Below are 16,561 nucleotides of genomic sequence, written 5' to 3' on the forward strand. Positions count from 1 at the left end.
GTTTAGTTATTTCTGCTTCTTGGGGCAAGCTACTGCTGCCATCATGCCTCCATCACACATTGTCTCTACACTACTCTCTCCCTCAATATAAACCCGTCATCCTCACATCCAGTTAGTCCAGAGTCTGTCATCTCCTCAAATCCTCCATCTACCAAAACCAAATTCCTTTTTGGATAATCACTGGCTGAGTCTTTGGCTGTGCCAAACCCACATCCTCCATACTTCTTAAGCAACTCTCAACTCACACTTTTAAATGTATTCCCTGCTTGTTTATTTACTAACATCAAAAATTATGTGGCCAACTTCCCAGAATACCACTGTCACTTCCTTACACAGGCTTACCTTTAATAGCATTGAGGATCCGGCTATCCAGTGGCTTCCGACTAGGATCGCAGAGGGAGGAACGGATTCCGGTGCCACAGCTGTTAGCCAGAGTATTTCTATTGAGATCAGATTAATAAACAATCAAACTGAGTGACGGAAATTGTAGACAGTTTATATCACGGTGCTTGATGGTTTGTGCTACTAAATGCAACTGAGAATATTTTCCTCAAGCACTAATCTGAAGACCTTTATTACTCTCATAGAATTATTGTGAACCAAAGGATGTTATTTGGCCCTTCAAGTTCAAACAATTAAGTCATTGCCATTTGTCTGATCTTTCCCCATGAACCTAGACTTATTTTCCCTCAAGTGTCTAATTAATATTCTTCTGAAATCCCTTACAGGTAGCAAGATCACATCAAAATCATTCTTTGAACAAAAAAATATTTTTCCTTACATCCACCTTGTTCCTTTAAATCTATGTCCTTGACCACAGTTTTGTACAGCTGTCAAATCTCCACTTAATCACATTTGCTAATGTAACTTACAACTATAAAACCTCATTCCTGGACACATGATCACCATCTGGAAATCTGTTGTCAATACCATTGCTTAAAAGCATTCATTCTGAGTTATCTTAATCACCAGCTGATATTTAAGTTTCATCTCCTCAGGTTACAAACTCTAGACATTTATAGTTGATTTCAGAGCGTCATTACCTTTTCACATTTATAATTGGCACTGTAAAGTTCCCAGCCCAGGACTGGTTCAGTCTCTATATATGGAACATTAACTTGGTAATGGAATTGGAATTGAGATACAATGAAAAACTTGTTTTGCATACTGTTCATTCAGATCTATTCATTACACAGCACATTGAGGTAGAACAAAGTAAAAAATAACAATAAAGAATAAAGTATAACAGTTTCAGAGAAAGTGCAGTGCTGGTAAACAATAAAGTGCAAGATCATAACAAAGTAAATTGTGAGTCAAGAATCCAACTTATTGCACTAGGGAACCATTTAATCTATCTATATACTACTAAAAGTCTAATGTTCTGTCTGTGTGTGACCTCCAGTTAATGCAAACGGTGCATTACAGCAGTACTTTTTTTGGCTAAATTGACTTAACATGCGCTAATTTACAGAATGCAGGCAAAGTTCAGGGTTATATATTTATACAACATTGCTCATGCGCCAAAATGAACAGGCTCACTTTCACTCAAAAGCCGATCCGCCATCATGGAAATTAGGACATGAAACCACAATGTATGCACACTGCCAGCCTCAGCAGCAACGCCAACTGGAGCAAAAGGGCAGGGCAGCTCTATTTCGAGTGGTCACATATCACCATCAGCATGTGCAGGTTGGAACAGATCTAATTGCCACCCATCAATAAGAGATCACTATACAATGGGGCACCCTTTGAGAGAAAGGTACTGCAGGCTTATGTAACCAGAATGAACATTAGATTTTCCTGACTGCTATTAGTATTGCTTTACTTTGGAAATTGAAGAAGAAAAACCAGCTTATTGAAGAAGAAAGACGTGTAGTAAGGCAAATATAGCTCCTCCTCATTTAACGAAGGACACTTCTGATGGGAACATTTCTGGTTGATCTGCCACCTTTGTGCCTCTTGTCATTCTGGAGACGTGCATCCTTTCATGCGCTGTCTCTTCATCTCTTCTGCTGTTTGTTCTTTGTATCTGATCTTGGAGACATGCATTTCTCAGCTCCTTTGTCTCTCCCACTCTCCTCCTTCCATGCCTGTTGTTGTCATTCTGGAGACATGAATGCCTCTCCTCCTCTGTCTCTTCTTCTCTCATCTTTTTTGTCCTGACTCTTTGATCCTGGAGTCATGTGGCACTGGACTCATCCAATTCTTGTTCTCTCCCTCTCCTTGCCACTTCCCGACGACGTTTGGCATCAGCTCTTGACCATAATGTCCCCCTTCTCTTCCCATGTGGCATAATTAGGCTGACAATTTTTTTTACCCTAATGTTGGATAGAAGATACGAAGCAGTAATACCAAAAGAAGCTGATTATTCTTGATGACGTGATTGGTGCTCTCCTAAATGGACGTGATATAGTCACCACTATCCTTTGACTGCAGCAAAGGGTTTTATGGGTGTCTCGAAGTACGTCATTATGGGTTACGGATTGTTATGTCATGGTTAAATTTAGAGAAGATCTGATGTTCAGTTTTTAAATCTAATCAAGACTTTTACACATTGTGGGGACCATTTTTGAGTTATTTTCAAAACTTTTGATTTGTTGTAAATGTACACATGGTGGCTAATAATATATTTTGTTAAATGATAAGGGTTTTTTTTCCTTTTTTCTTGCTTTTTCTAATAGCTCTGACTTTGGTAGTGGGCTTAAATTTTATTTTCTGTATAACAAAAAATATTTTATTTCAATATTACACTTTAATTTTTATGAATACAGGGTTTTGTGCTTGTAACTGTATTTTTAGTACAATGTATTTGGTACTTTTTTTGACATAATATATATCTTCTTGCACTCCGTATTCCTTTATGCAGAATCTAATAAAAATATTGAAAGAGAAGTACGTCATTGCAATAAGCTTTAATGATCTCTTATTGATGGGTGGCAGTTGGATCTGTCCTAATCCTACACATGCTGATGGTGATCAGCAGTATGTGGACGCTCGAAATAGAGCTGCCCTGCCCTTTTGCTCCGGTTGGTGTCGCTGCGAGGCTGGTCGTGCGCACGAGTCTTGGTGCTGCATCCCGATTTCCATGATGGCAGATCAGGTCTCGGGTGAAAACGGGGCAGTTGATTTTGGCAAGTGAACAATTTTATACGAATATATAACCCTGAACTTTGCCTGCATTGTAAATTAGCGCATTTTTACGTTGATTTAGACAAAAATAGTGCCACTGTGATGCACCGCTTGCACTAATCAGAGGTCACAAACAGACAAACAGAACATGAGAGTTTTAGTAGCCTATAGATTTAATCTTATTGTAATGACATAATAACCTCTTTCAATATTTTTATTAGATTCTGCTTAAAGGAATACAGAGTACAAGATATATATTGTAAGTCCAAAAAAAGTACCAAATACATTGTATTAAAAATACAGTTACAATCACAAAACCCTGTATTCATAAAAATTAAAGTGTAATATTGAAATATAATAATTTTGTTATACAGAAAAAATGTGAACCCACTACCAAAGTCAGAGCTGTTAGGAAAAGCAAGAAAAAAGGGGAAAAAAACCTTATGATGTAATAAAATGTTATTAGCCACCATCTGTACATTTACAAACAAGTCAAAGTTTTTGAAAATAACTCAAAAATGGTCCCCACAATGTATAAAAGTCTTGACTAGATTCAAAAACTGAACATCAGATCTTCTCTAAATTTAAGCATGACATAACATCCTGTAACCCGTAATGATGCACTTCGAGACACCCATAAAACCCTTTGCTGCAGTCAAAGGACAGCAGTGACTATATCACATCCATTTAGGAGAGCACCAACCACATCATCAAGAATAATCAGCTTCCTTTGGTATTACTGCTTTGTATCTTCTATCCAGCATTAAGGTAATAAAAAAATGGTCAGCCTAAATATGCCATGTGGAAAGAGAAGGTCAAGAGACGATGCCAAACGTCGTTGGGAAGTGGCAAGGAGAGGGAGAGAACAAGAATTGGATGAGTCCAGTGCCACACGACTCCAGGATCAAAGAGTCAGGACAAAAAAGATGAGTGAAGAAGAGACAGAGGAGGAGAGGCATTCATGTCTCCAGAATGACAACAACAGGCACAGAAGGAGGAGAGTGGAAGAGACAAAGGAGCTGAGAAATGCATGTCTCCAAGATCAGAGACAAAGAACAGTTGGAGAGATGAAGAGATGGTGCATGAAAGGACTGCACATCTCCAGAATGACAACAAGAGACACAAGGGTAGCAGATCAACCAGAAATGTTGCCATCAGAAGTGTCTTTCGTTAAACAAGGATGAGATATATTTGCCTTGCTACGTGTCTTTCTTCTTTAATAAACTGGTTTTCCTTCTTCAATTTCCAAAGCAAAGCAATACCAATAGCATTCAGGAAAATATAATGTTCATTCTGGTCACATCAGCCTGCACTACCTCTCTCTCAAGGGTGCCCCAATGGATCACCCGGTTGTCTAGTACTCTTATAATAATGTAGTGGGAGCAGTCTTTGAGCCCGGTGGTACATCTTTTCAGGCTTTTGTATTTTAAGACCTTAAGATATAGGAGCAGAAGTAGGCTATTTGGCCCACTGCATCTGGTCTGCCATTCAATCAGAGGCTGATCCAATTCTTCCAGTTATCCCCACTGCCCTGCCCTCTCCCCAAATCCTTTGATGCCCTGGCCAATCAAGAACCTATCTATCTCTGCCTTAAATGCACCCAATGACTTGGCCTTCAGAGCCACTCATGGTAACAAATTTCACAGATTTACCACCCTCTGACTAAAGTAATTTCTCTGCATCTCTGTTTTAAATGGACATCCTTCAGTCCTGAAGTCATGCCCTCTTGTCCTCGACTCCCCTACTATGGGAAATAACTTTGCCATATCTAATCTGTTCAGGCCTTTTAACATTCAGAATGTTTCTATAAGATCCCCCCTCATTTTCCTGAACTCCAGGGGATATAGCTACCAAACGTTCCTCTTATGATAACCCTTTCATTCCTATATCATCAGCAAATTTAGCCACAAATCCATTAATCCCATAGTCCAAATCACTGACATATATCGTAAAAAGCAGCGGTATCAACACCAATCCCTGTGGAACTCTACTGGTAACCAGAAGCCAGCCAGATAGGATCCCTTTATTCCCACTCTCTTGTTTTCTGTCGATCTGTCAATGCTCCACCATAATAATAACTTCAATGTAATTCCATGGGCTCTTATCTTGCTAAGCAGCCTCATGTGCCACACTTCGTCAAAGGCCTTCTGAAAATCCAAGTTCACCACATGTACCGCATCTCCTTTTTTCTACCATGCTTGTAATTTCCTCAAAAAATTGCAGTACGTTAGATAGACAGGATTTTCAGGAAACCATGCTGGCTTTGGAATATCTTATCATGTGCCATCAGGTACTCCATAATCTCATCCCTAACAATCGATTCCAACAACATCCCAACCACTGATGTCAGACTAACAGGTCTATAGTTTCCTTTCTGCTGTCTCCCACCCTTCTTAAAAAGCAGAGTAACATTTGCAATTTTCCAGTCACCTGGCACAAAGTCAGAATCTATTGATTCTTGAAAAATCTTCGTTAATGCCTCCAAAATCTCTCTAGCTACTTCCTGAGGGGGCATTCCATTAGGCCCAGGAGATGTATCCACCCTCAGACCATTAAGTTCCTGAGCACCTTCTCCATCATAATTTTCACTGTACATACTTCACTTCCCTGACAGTCCTGAATGTCCAGTATCCTGCAGATGTCTTCCATTGTGCAGACTGATGCAAAATACACATTCAGTTCCTCTGCCAAATGTGTCTCTCATTACAGTATCTCCAGCATCCTATCTACTCTCAACTCTCTTTTACCCCTTATATACTTAAAAAAGCTTTTAGTACCTTCTTTGATATTAGTCACCAGCTTTCTTTCATAATTCATCTTTTCCTTCCTAATGACCTTCTTAGTTTCCTTCCACAAGTTTTTAAAAGCTTCCTAATCCTCTGTCTTCCCACTAGCTTTGGCTTCTTTGATTGCCCTCTCTTTTGCTTTTACTTTGGCTCTGATTTTACTCATCAGCCACGGTAGTGTCCTTCTTCCATCTGAAAATTTCTTATTTGGAATATATAACCATATAACAACTACAGCATGGAAACAGGCCATCTCGGCCCTTCTAGTCCATGCCGACGCTTACACTCACCTAGTCCCACTGGCCTGCACTCAGCCCAGAACCCTTTATTCCTTTCCTATCCAATTTTACTTTAAATGACAATATTGAACCTGCCTCTACCACTTCTACTGGAAGCTCGTTTCACATAGCTACAACTCTCTGACTAAAGAAGCTCCCCCTTGTGTTACCCTTTAACTTTTGCCCCCTAACTCTCAACTCATGTCCTCTTGTTTGAATCTCCCCTACTCTCAATGGAAAGAGCCTATCCACGTCAACTCTATCTATCCCCCTCATTACTTTGAATACCTCTATCAATTCCCCCCTCGACCTTCTATGCTCCAAAGAATAAAGACCTAACTTGTTCAGCCTTTCTCTGTAACTTAGGTGCTGAAACCCGGGTAACATTCTAGTAAATCTTCTCTGTACTCTCTTTATTTTGTTGACATCTTTCCTATAATTCGGTGACCAGAACTATACACAATACTCCAAATTCGGCCTTACCAATGCCTTGTACAATTTTAACATTACATCCCAACTCCTATACTCAATGCTTTGATTTATAAAGGCCAGCATACCAAAAGCTTTCTTCACCACCCTATTCACATGAGATTCCACCTTCAGGGAACTATGCACTATTATTCCTAGATCACTCTGTTCTACTGCATTCTTCAATGCCCTACCATTTATATGTCCTATTTGGATTATTCCTAACAAAATGTAGCACCTCACATTTATCAGCATTATATCTATCTTACACGTCCCTCATTTTTTGCAGAAACTCCAGCCATTGCTGCTCTGCTGTCCTTCCTGTTAGTGTCCTTTTCCAGTCAATTTTGGCCAGTACGCCTCTCATGCCATTGTAATTTCCTTTATTCCACTGAAATACTGACACATTGGAATTTCGTTTCTCCTTCTCAAATTTCAACATGAACTCAATCATACTGTGATCACTGTTCCCTAAGGGTTCCTTAGCCTTAAGCTCTCTTATCACCTCTGGATCATTGCTCAACACCCAATCCAGCACAACTGATCCCCGAGTTGGCTCCAACATCAAACTGTTCTAAAAAGCCATCCCTTAGACATTCTGCAAATTCTCTCTCTCTTGTGGTCCAGTACTGGCCTGGTTTTCCCAATCCACTTTCATATTAAAATCCCTAACGATTATCATTACATTGCCTTTCTGACATGCCTTTTCTATCTCCTGCTGTAATTTGTAATCCACATCCCAGCTGCTGTTTGGAGGCCTATATACAACTGCCATTAGGGTCCTTACCATTTCTTAACCAACCCATAGACACTGCACAACTTCCGATTCCATGTCATCCTTTTCTAATGATTTAATATTATTTCTTATATACAGGGCCACACCACCCCTCTGCCTACTAACATATCCTTCCAATACACCGTATACCCTTGGATGTTCAGCTCCCAATGGCAGCCATCCTTTAGCCAAGTTTCAGAGATGGCCACAACGTCATACTTGCCAATCTGTAGCTGAATTTCAGGGTTGTCCACTTTGTTTCTTATACTGTGTACATTCAAAGATAACACTTTCAGTCCAGTATTTGTTGCTTTCTGTTGTAAATTTTCCCACTGGATGTGATTATGCCTGATCTCCTGCCTGTTCTTTCTATCATCTCTGTTACATTCTATTTTTGATTTATTTCTGTCTTCCCCTTCCTCAGCCCTATCTCTCCGGTTCCCATCCTCCTGACAAATTAGTTTAAACCCTCCCTAACTGCTCTATTAAACCTGTCTGCTAGGATATTGGGGTTCAGGTGTAACCTGCCCTTTTTGTACAGGTCAGACCTCCCCAGAAGAGGCCTCAGTGATCAAGGAACCTTCCAACAGAAGTGAGGAGAAGGAAGAATGTCCTGGACGGGGTGGGGATGGGGTTCTTTGATTATACTGACTGCTTTTACGGAGACAGCGAGAAAAATAGACAGAGTCCATTGAGGAAAGGCTGGTTTCTGTGATTTGCTGAGCTGTGTTCACAAGTCTCTACAGTTTCTTGTGGTCACAATACTGCTGTAACCAAAGATTATAGAAAAAAAGTGACAGAGGCATTTGGAAGAGTTTCTTTGACTGTCAAGCATTGTCCAATGGGCCTGCAAAGAATTCAATGGTTTTTTAATAAGTGAGTTTGGGACTCCCCACAGACCGGATGATGTCTTCGAGCTGCAACTTACCGGTCAAAAAATGCAGCCAACAACCTGCGAAGCAATACTTTGTGCCTTGTCCCTGCACAGATGTGGCAGTTCATCAGCTGAGCCCGTGTTATGTACACACTGGCACCTGTAGATTCAATGACACAAAATGGAAATGTCATACATAACACCTCACACTCCTGTTGTAATCAAAGGGAACTAGAATGCTGAAATATCGGGCTTTTCAACAACAGGAAGGAGTTACCTTGTTCTTATCCAAAATGCAAGATTTCACTTTTACTTGAGGAGTCAATGGATGAAATCAGGAGAAAAAACTGCAGTTGATCTGTGCCTCTCCACTGTGCTTTAGGTACAGTCCGAGTAAGTGTACAGTGGATGGGGTATGTACATGCCATGGCAAGTAAACAGCGATGGATTTTACATACTCTGTCCTCTACACATTCACTTGTACCCCTCCACATAAGATTACATAGCTCTCCCGTATCCCAAAGATCCCTTCACTGTAATACGGAAAAACAGGCAGGAAGGCAGAGAAGGTGGGGTGGCACTCTTGATTAGGGATAAGATCAGGGCAATCGTGAGAGACGATATAAGATCTACAGAGTAGAATATTGAGTCTATCTGGGTAGAGATTAGGAAAAGTAAAGGGGAAAAAATCACTGGTGGGTGTTGTCTATAGGTCACCTAATAAAAATATTGCAATGGCAGAGGCAATTAACCAAGAAATAACTGAGGCTTGTAAAAATGGAACAACAGTTGTCATGGGGGATTTTAACTTCCACGGAGATTGGGTGAATCAGGTTAGTCAAGGAAGTCTTGAGGAGGACTTCATAGAATGTATCCGTGATAACTTTCTTGAGCAGCATGTTAGTGAACCTAAAGGGAAAATACTATCTTAGATCTAGTCCTGTATAATGAGACAGGTAAGATTAACAATCTTATTGTCAGGGATCCTCTTGGAAAGAGTGATCATAGTATGATTGAATTCCGCATTCAGATGGAGGATGAAATAGTTAGATCTAAAACTATGCTTGAACAAGGGAGTTTACAACAGGATGAGGGAGGAGTTGGCTAATGTGGATTGGGAGCACAGGTTATTTGGAAGGACAGATGAGGAACAGTGGAATACTTTCAAAGAGATTTTTTCACAGTGTTCAACAAAAGTATATTCCAGTCAAAAGTAAGGACAGTAAGTGTGGGGAGGGCCAGCCTTGGATAACTAAGGAAATAAAAGATAGTATCAAATTAAAAGCTCATGTGTACAAATTTGCAAAGAGTAGTGGGAAACTGGAGGATTGTGAAAACTTTAAAAAGAAACAGAGAACAACTAAACAAGAAATAAAGAATGAGAAGACAGAGTATGAAAGTAAATTAGTACAAAATATAAAAACAGATAGCAAGTTTTTATAAATATATAAAGTGGAAGAGGGCGGCTAAAGTCAATGTAGATCCGTTGGAGGATGATAAGGGGAAATTGATATTGCGTGATAAAGAAATGGCTTAGGCATTGAACAGCTGTTTTGTGTCAGTCTTCACAGTGGAGGACACATCTAATATGCCAAAGAAGGATGTTATGGATAAAATGGGAGGTGAGGATTAAAAATCACTGTAACTGAAGAGATAGTGATGAGCAAACTAGAGGGCCTGAAAGTAGATAAATCCCCTGGTCCTGATGGGATGCATCCCAGAGTGCTGAAGGAATTGGTGGAGGTTACAGAAGACATGTTGGTAATCATTTATCAAAACTCACTAGACTCTGGGTAGGTCCCAGCAGACTGGAAGACAGCAAATGTCACGCCACTTTTTTAAAAAAGGATGTAGGCAAAAGACAAGCAACTATAGGCCACAACACACACAAAATGCAGGTGGAACACAGAAGGCCAGGCAGCATCTACAGGCAGCACTGTCGACGTTTCGGGCCGAGACCCTTCGTCAGGACAGCACCTGCTTGAAGCTATCATTAAGGAAGAAACAGCAAAACATTTAGAAAGGAGTGGTTTCATTGGACAGACGCAATATGGATTCAGAAAGGGCAGGTCCGGTTGTCAAGCTTAGGGGAGTTATTTGAGAACATAATGTGTGCAGTGGATAGAGGGGAACAGGTGGATGTTTTATACTTGGATTTCCAGAAGGCGTTCGATAAGGTGCTGCACAAGAGACTTATAAATAAGATACAGATGCATGGAGTTGGAGGAAGTGTATTGGCATGGACAGTGGATTGGAAGAAGGCAAAGAGTTGGTATAAATGGGTGTTTCTCCAGTTGGCAGTTGGCAGTGAGTGGGGTGCCGCAGGGATTGGTGCTGGGCCTGCAGTTGTTTACCATTTACATTGATGATTTGGAAGAGGGGACTGAGTGTAGTTGTAGCAAAATTTGCTGATAACGCTAAACTGAGTGGAAAAGCAAATTGTACAGAGGATATGGAGAGTCTGCAGAAGGGTATAGATAGGTTAAGTGAGTGGGCCAAGGTCCAGCAAATGGAATACAGTCGTCCCTCAGTATCCGCGGGGGATTGGCTCCAGGACCCCCCGTGGATACCAAAATCCGTGGATGCCCAAGTCCTTATATAAAACGGCATAGTATTTCCATATAACCTACGCACATCTTCCCATATACTTTAAATCATCTCTAGATTACTTACAATACCTAACACAATGTAAATGCTAAGTAAATAGTTGTTATACTCTATTGTTTAGGGAATAATGACAAGAAAAAAATTCTGTACATGTTCAGTCCAGATGCAACCATCGCAGCTCTTCTGGGAATGCTAATGCTGCCTCAGCATCAGCCGATGCTGTTTCTCCCATGATCTTTAAGTTCTTGAGGCTGTAGCACTTTACACAGCTAGCCAGCCATCCCTTACTAGCCTTAAACAACACAAGTAGCGAACGAACGAGACGCGAGGCAAACAATGCTCAAACGACGAGTGCTGGAGGGTGACTGAGGCTCTGTGAAAGGCAGGAGTCTACAGCAGGGTATGCCTACATATCATTTCATTCGCGTGGATTAAGCGTAGTGCTCGGCATGCGGCAAATTGAAGTTTTGCTTTTAGGAACTTGCTGGAATTTTTTTTTCCCCGAATATTTTCGATCCACGGTTGGTTGAATCTGCGGATGCGGAACCTGCGATTATGGAGGGCCGACTGTACAACGTTGGTAAATGTGAGATCATCCACTTTGGAAGGAATAATAGAAGAGCAGATTATTATTTAAATGGTGAAAGATTGCAGCATGCTGTTGTGCAGAGGGACTTGGGAGTGCTTGTTCATGAATCACAAAAAGTTGGCTTGCAGGTACAACAGGTTATTAAGGCAGCAAACGGAATGTTGACCTTCATTGCTAGAGGGATTGAATTAAAAAGCAGGGAGGTCATGCTGCTATTATATAGGATACTGGTAAGGCCGGACCTGGAGTATTGTGTGCAGTTCTGGTCTCCATACTTAAGGATATACTGTAGAGGAGGTTCACCAGGTTGATTCCAGGGATGAAGGGGTTAACCTATGAGGAGAGATTGAGTCACCTGGGACTGTGCTCTCTGGAATTCAGAAGAATGAGAGGGGAGCTTATAGAAACATACAAAATTTTGAAAGGGATAGATAAGATAGAAGTAGGAAAGTTGTTTCCATTGGTAGGTGAAACTAGAACTAGGGGACATTGCCTCAAGATTCAGGGGAGAAGATTTAGGACTGAGATGAGGAGAAACTGTTTTTCCCAGGGAGTGGTGAATCTGTGGAATTCTCTGCCCAGGGAAGCAGTTGAGGCTTCTTCACTAAATAAATTTAAGATACAATTAGATAGGTTTTTACATAGTAAGGGAATTAAGGGTTATGGGGAAAGGGCAGGTAGATGGAGCTGAGTTTACGGTCAGATCAGCCATGATCTTATTGAATGATGGGGCAGGCTTGATGGGCTGGATACTTCTTATGTTCTGGGGCTTTAAATACATGGACCTGATCTATGCAGGGTGAAACCAATCCACTTGTCAGTTACTGGAAGAGAATGCTTCAACTCGGTTTATTTAGGCTGAGCATTGTTGGCCCTGAGGTCACCGTTCCCCAGCATAGTTGATGAAGATTTACTCTCCAGTTTTTTGATTTGCCCCCCACCGCCTTGGTCTGAGGATCAAGAATATAACACAATACGGTCTTAGACTCTGCTGCTCACCTGTAACAAGCTCGAGTTTCTCTGAAGGGTCTCCCTCCACATACAGCTTGGGGTGGCAGCGATGTCCAATCTGATTGATGAGGTCAGCAGGCAAAACTGCCAGGTCATGCCGGATCCTCATCCTGGAACGCCCATCAATGTGATCAGGCAGAGCTTCCACCCGCTCTGGGGTTGCTGAAAGGGTACAAAACAAAACACATCTGAGAAACACACAATGCATTTCATAATCACAGGTCATCTTATTAAAAGATGTACCATCTCTCATGGGGCCATTTACATTATCAGTGTGAGCTATTTTTTTCTACACAATTTGGGTATAGATTTGCTTCTTTTAGCCTCTTAAGTAATCTCAGTTCATGTACGTGTTCACCATTATCATCTATGTTCTTTTCCAATATCTTCTATTTCTAAATCATTGCTTTGCAGTGTGAACTAGTTAACAATGATGATGAAAAACTAGTTACTTGATTTTGTCAACATCACAAAGATAGGCAAGAAAACAATCATTTATATGCTTATATGTACAGAAAGTGTGGTAAATTAATCCAGTGCATATAAACATGAGATTGTTCATTTTGTACCTGAAAAGGATAGAATGCAGTACCTGCATTCCAAAATTGGTAGAGCTCACAGACCTGATTAGTAAAATGTCACAAATGATACAGAAGGTAGTCAAGAAGACTATGAGACTGGTGGTTTTATATCTTGAGGGAACAGAACACAAAAGGAAATAAAGTATGCTACTGATACCCATGAACCTGGACCACATCGGTAACATTATGGACTTTGGTGATGCAAGGCAAATTTACCAGAATGAATACTGTACTCCAAGGGACTAGTTATAGCCAAAGATCACAGCATCTAACTTCATACTCCTTGAAATTTAGAAAATCATTTAATTGAAATTTTCAACACATTAAAGGAAAAGATTGGGTAAAGAAAGAGAAACTGTTTCTGTTGACTTGAGAGTCGGGGCTGGTACATAGTCTAAACATTAGGGCTTGTTGTTCCAGTGGTAAAAGTTCATATCTCTCCTTACAAAATGAGAGTTATAAACACTCACTTTGTTATCCATTCTGAATCTTGTTGATAAAAGATTTCAAGGGTAATATGGCGAGGGAAGGTAAGTTGTTAAATCAAAGTGTGTTATAATGACAGTGAATAGTAGAATGGGCTCAAGGACAAAATGACACACTCCTGTTGCTATATTTGTTTATTTAGCAGTTTTTACCAATTACTAACATAATAATCTCTTAACAACTCAAAGCTCCTATCCACTATATTTAACAATTTGAAAACCTTGCCTTGTAACACAGACCTTTCCCTCTCAGATTTTATATTTAGATCTTTCTATTATGAACACTGTTTAGTCATTTTTCCCTTAGTATTTGGCGCACAAACCTTGACCATGCACAAAAGAACACGCCCATAATCCTTCTCGAAAGTGCCACCTGATCTTTCCCATACATTGAAAAGGAATGACCATGCCTATTAACCAAATGTGTCAGATCTGAAATCTGGCCCCTCTGGTAGTGCAGAACTCACTTAAAATAACCCAACATCAGTCTCGCAGACAAGCCTAGCGAAAGGGAAGCACTCCAAAAAAAAAAGCACCTCCTGATAATGCAACATTGCCTCTACAATAAATAGAACAGCACTTCTTCAGAATAGTGCTCTGATACAGAGTCTCCACATAGTGCAGAGCTATGTCATAATGGGGTGGAAGTACTCCCTCAGTATGAGAGCACCACTTCTTCCCTTTGACTGGTGTCAGCTTACCTCCATGTGGGACACTCATGACATTGTACATGCTGCACATCTGGACATACTGCTCCTCTGTCATGTCTTCCAGCCCCTCCTCTTCGCCCTCCTCCTCTTCATCATTCTGACAGGAGAAGGGACTGTCACTAGGGTGAAGGCTGCTGCCTCCTGGGCTGGCGTTGTCCCATGGTGCATTAGCAGTGCAGCCTTGCCCACTTCCTCCCTCATGTGTCAGGCGGGCAGACTTGGAGCTGCTTGCTGTGCACCCCTCGGCAGCTCGTCTGCCCCGGCCACAGCCCACATCACTCTGCTCCACTTTGACTCGGGATGGGAGTGGGAGAGGAAGTGCCAGGGGCAGGGATGGGGCTGAGCTCTGAGGCTCCCAGCCAGGTTCTTCAGCGCTCAGCCCCTGAGAGTCACACCTGGGTGAGCTGACCTTGGACAGAAGCTCAGTACCCCTCTCCACAATGCGTTGGATCTGCAGGAACCCTGCTGTGTACATCAGCATGAACTGCTCGCCTGCCTTCATGGACAACCGCCCAGTGTAACAGAAGTTCAGAATGTTCTGGAAGCTCTGGGGCTGCACGGCTGCTGGCAGTTCGAAGGCTGCCCGGGTAGTTCCCGTAAAGAGGTCCCGGAAATAGGAGCTGTTGGCAGCCAGAACAGCCCGGTGGGCCTTGAACGTCTGTCCCTTCACCACGATGGAGATGTCGCAGTAGAGCCCCTGTAATCGCTGTTCATTCAGGCACTCCAACAACGTGTTTCCAAAGTTGGGAATCTCCAGCTGCAGTGTCTGTGCCATGTTTGAGTTCAAAGGGTTAGAACAGCCTTCAAAGGGAAGAGAGAAAGAAGCAGACATCAGTCTTCACAAATGCAAGTGATTCGGCAGATGCTGAAAATTTTGAGCAACACACACAAAATGCTAGAGAAAGTCAGCAAGTCAGGTAGCATTTACTGAGGGAAGTAAACAGTTGGCATTTCCAGCGGAGACCCTTTATCAAGTTTTCACATCTTGTTTCATAAGTACCCAGACTGGGCCACAGAAACCAAGGAGTTTCAACCAAACAACAACCAGCTCTCACTACTGCTAGCCTTAATTATTCTGCATATAGAGCCTCACCTATCGCCCTAACACTCCAGAATTGGTGTATATGTTATATAATCAATCAATCTCTTGAACTCAGACCTCAATGACACTTGTTCTATATATAAACCCCAGAATCCCTCAACTATATTTCATGCTGAAAACCTCAATGCGAACTCACTCCTGGTTTGAATTTCCAGCATCTGCAGATTTCCTTGTGTTCACTTCTGGTTTCATGTTTTTCTTTATATAACACAACCGATCTTTCAAACATAGTCCTGAATTATGTTGTTCCAAATTTGTAAACCTCACAAAACCCTTGAACTCAGTCCCTTGTTAATGTAGTTCTTGGTTGTGTTGTTTCATGCACAAAGGTTCTGCAACTTCCTCAATTTGATTTCATCTTCCATCGCATTTCTATATCAGAATTGTTCTACATCAAACCCCAAAAGCACAAATTCATTCTGGAGTTAGTGTTATTCAGCATACAAATTCCACATCTCTTTAAATTCTATATCCTGCTTGTCTAATTCTTAATACAACTCTGACATCGCCACCCACTCTCCTGGGTTAGTGTTATTCTCTGTATAAATCCCACACCCCACAAACTCATTCCTGGGTTAGTGTTGTTCTATATATAAATCCTACATCCCTCTAAGTCACCCCTGGGTTTGTTCTATATTGCTATTCAGGAAGATTTAAACAAGGCTGGCGGGAATGGGAACTAGAGCAGTAGAAAGGGATTAAGAGAAAGGTCGATGTTATGACCAGTATGAACAGGCAGAGGCAAGATAATGTATAGGTTGAAGTGTGTGTATTGTAATGATAGATGTATTATAGGTAAGGGTGATAAACTTACATGGATCAGTATATAAAACTATGATGGTGTGGCCATAACAAAGAGATTAACAACAATGTATGCTTAAAGTTCCAGGGTTTTAATGTTTTTGTAAAGATAGAGAAGGAGGTAAAAGGAGTGGTGCCGAGACAAAGGTGTGTTGTGAATCAGGGACAATATCACAGCTGCACACAGAGCAGACATAATAGAAGGCTCATTCGCTAAGTCTATATGGGGAGAATTCAAAAATAAAGTTTAAATCACTCTGATGGGACAATACTACACGCCACCCCCCCCCCCCCCCAATATGTACAAGGACATTGAAGAACAGACATACAGGCAAATTAGGGAAAGATATAAAAACAACTCGGAC

The 16,561-nt window shown here is 41.3% G+C and overlaps 1 protein-coding gene across 1 annotated transcript in view; it reads right to left on the bottom strand.

Annotated features, from left to right (window-relative positions):
• LOC132402202 (nucleus accumbens-associated protein 1-like) overlaps window positions 1-16,561 on the bottom strand; it is a 67,185-nt gene that overhangs the window by 18,363 nt on the left and 32,261 nt on the right. The window contains exons 2-5 of the mRNA XM_059984921.1: window positions 14,285-15,094; window positions 12,506-12,679; window positions 8,365-8,470; window positions 343-440 (exon numbers count right to left, since the gene is read on the bottom strand). Coding sequence (XP_059840904.1) covers window positions 343-440; window positions 8,365-8,470; window positions 12,506-12,679; window positions 14,285-15,068 — 1,162 coding nt within the window. The 5' untranslated portion in view covers window positions 15,069-15,094. The remainder of the gene's footprint in view (window positions 1-342; window positions 441-8,364; window positions 8,471-12,505; window positions 12,680-14,284; window positions 15,095-16,561) is intronic.

The sequence above is a fragment of the Hypanus sabinus genome, chromosome 11 (assembly GCF_030144855.1).
Source record: "Hypanus sabinus isolate sHypSab1 chromosome 11, sHypSab1.hap1, whole genome shotgun sequence".
NCBI lineage: Eukaryota > Metazoa > Chordata > Chondrichthyes > Myliobatiformes > Dasyatidae > Hypanus > Hypanus sabinus.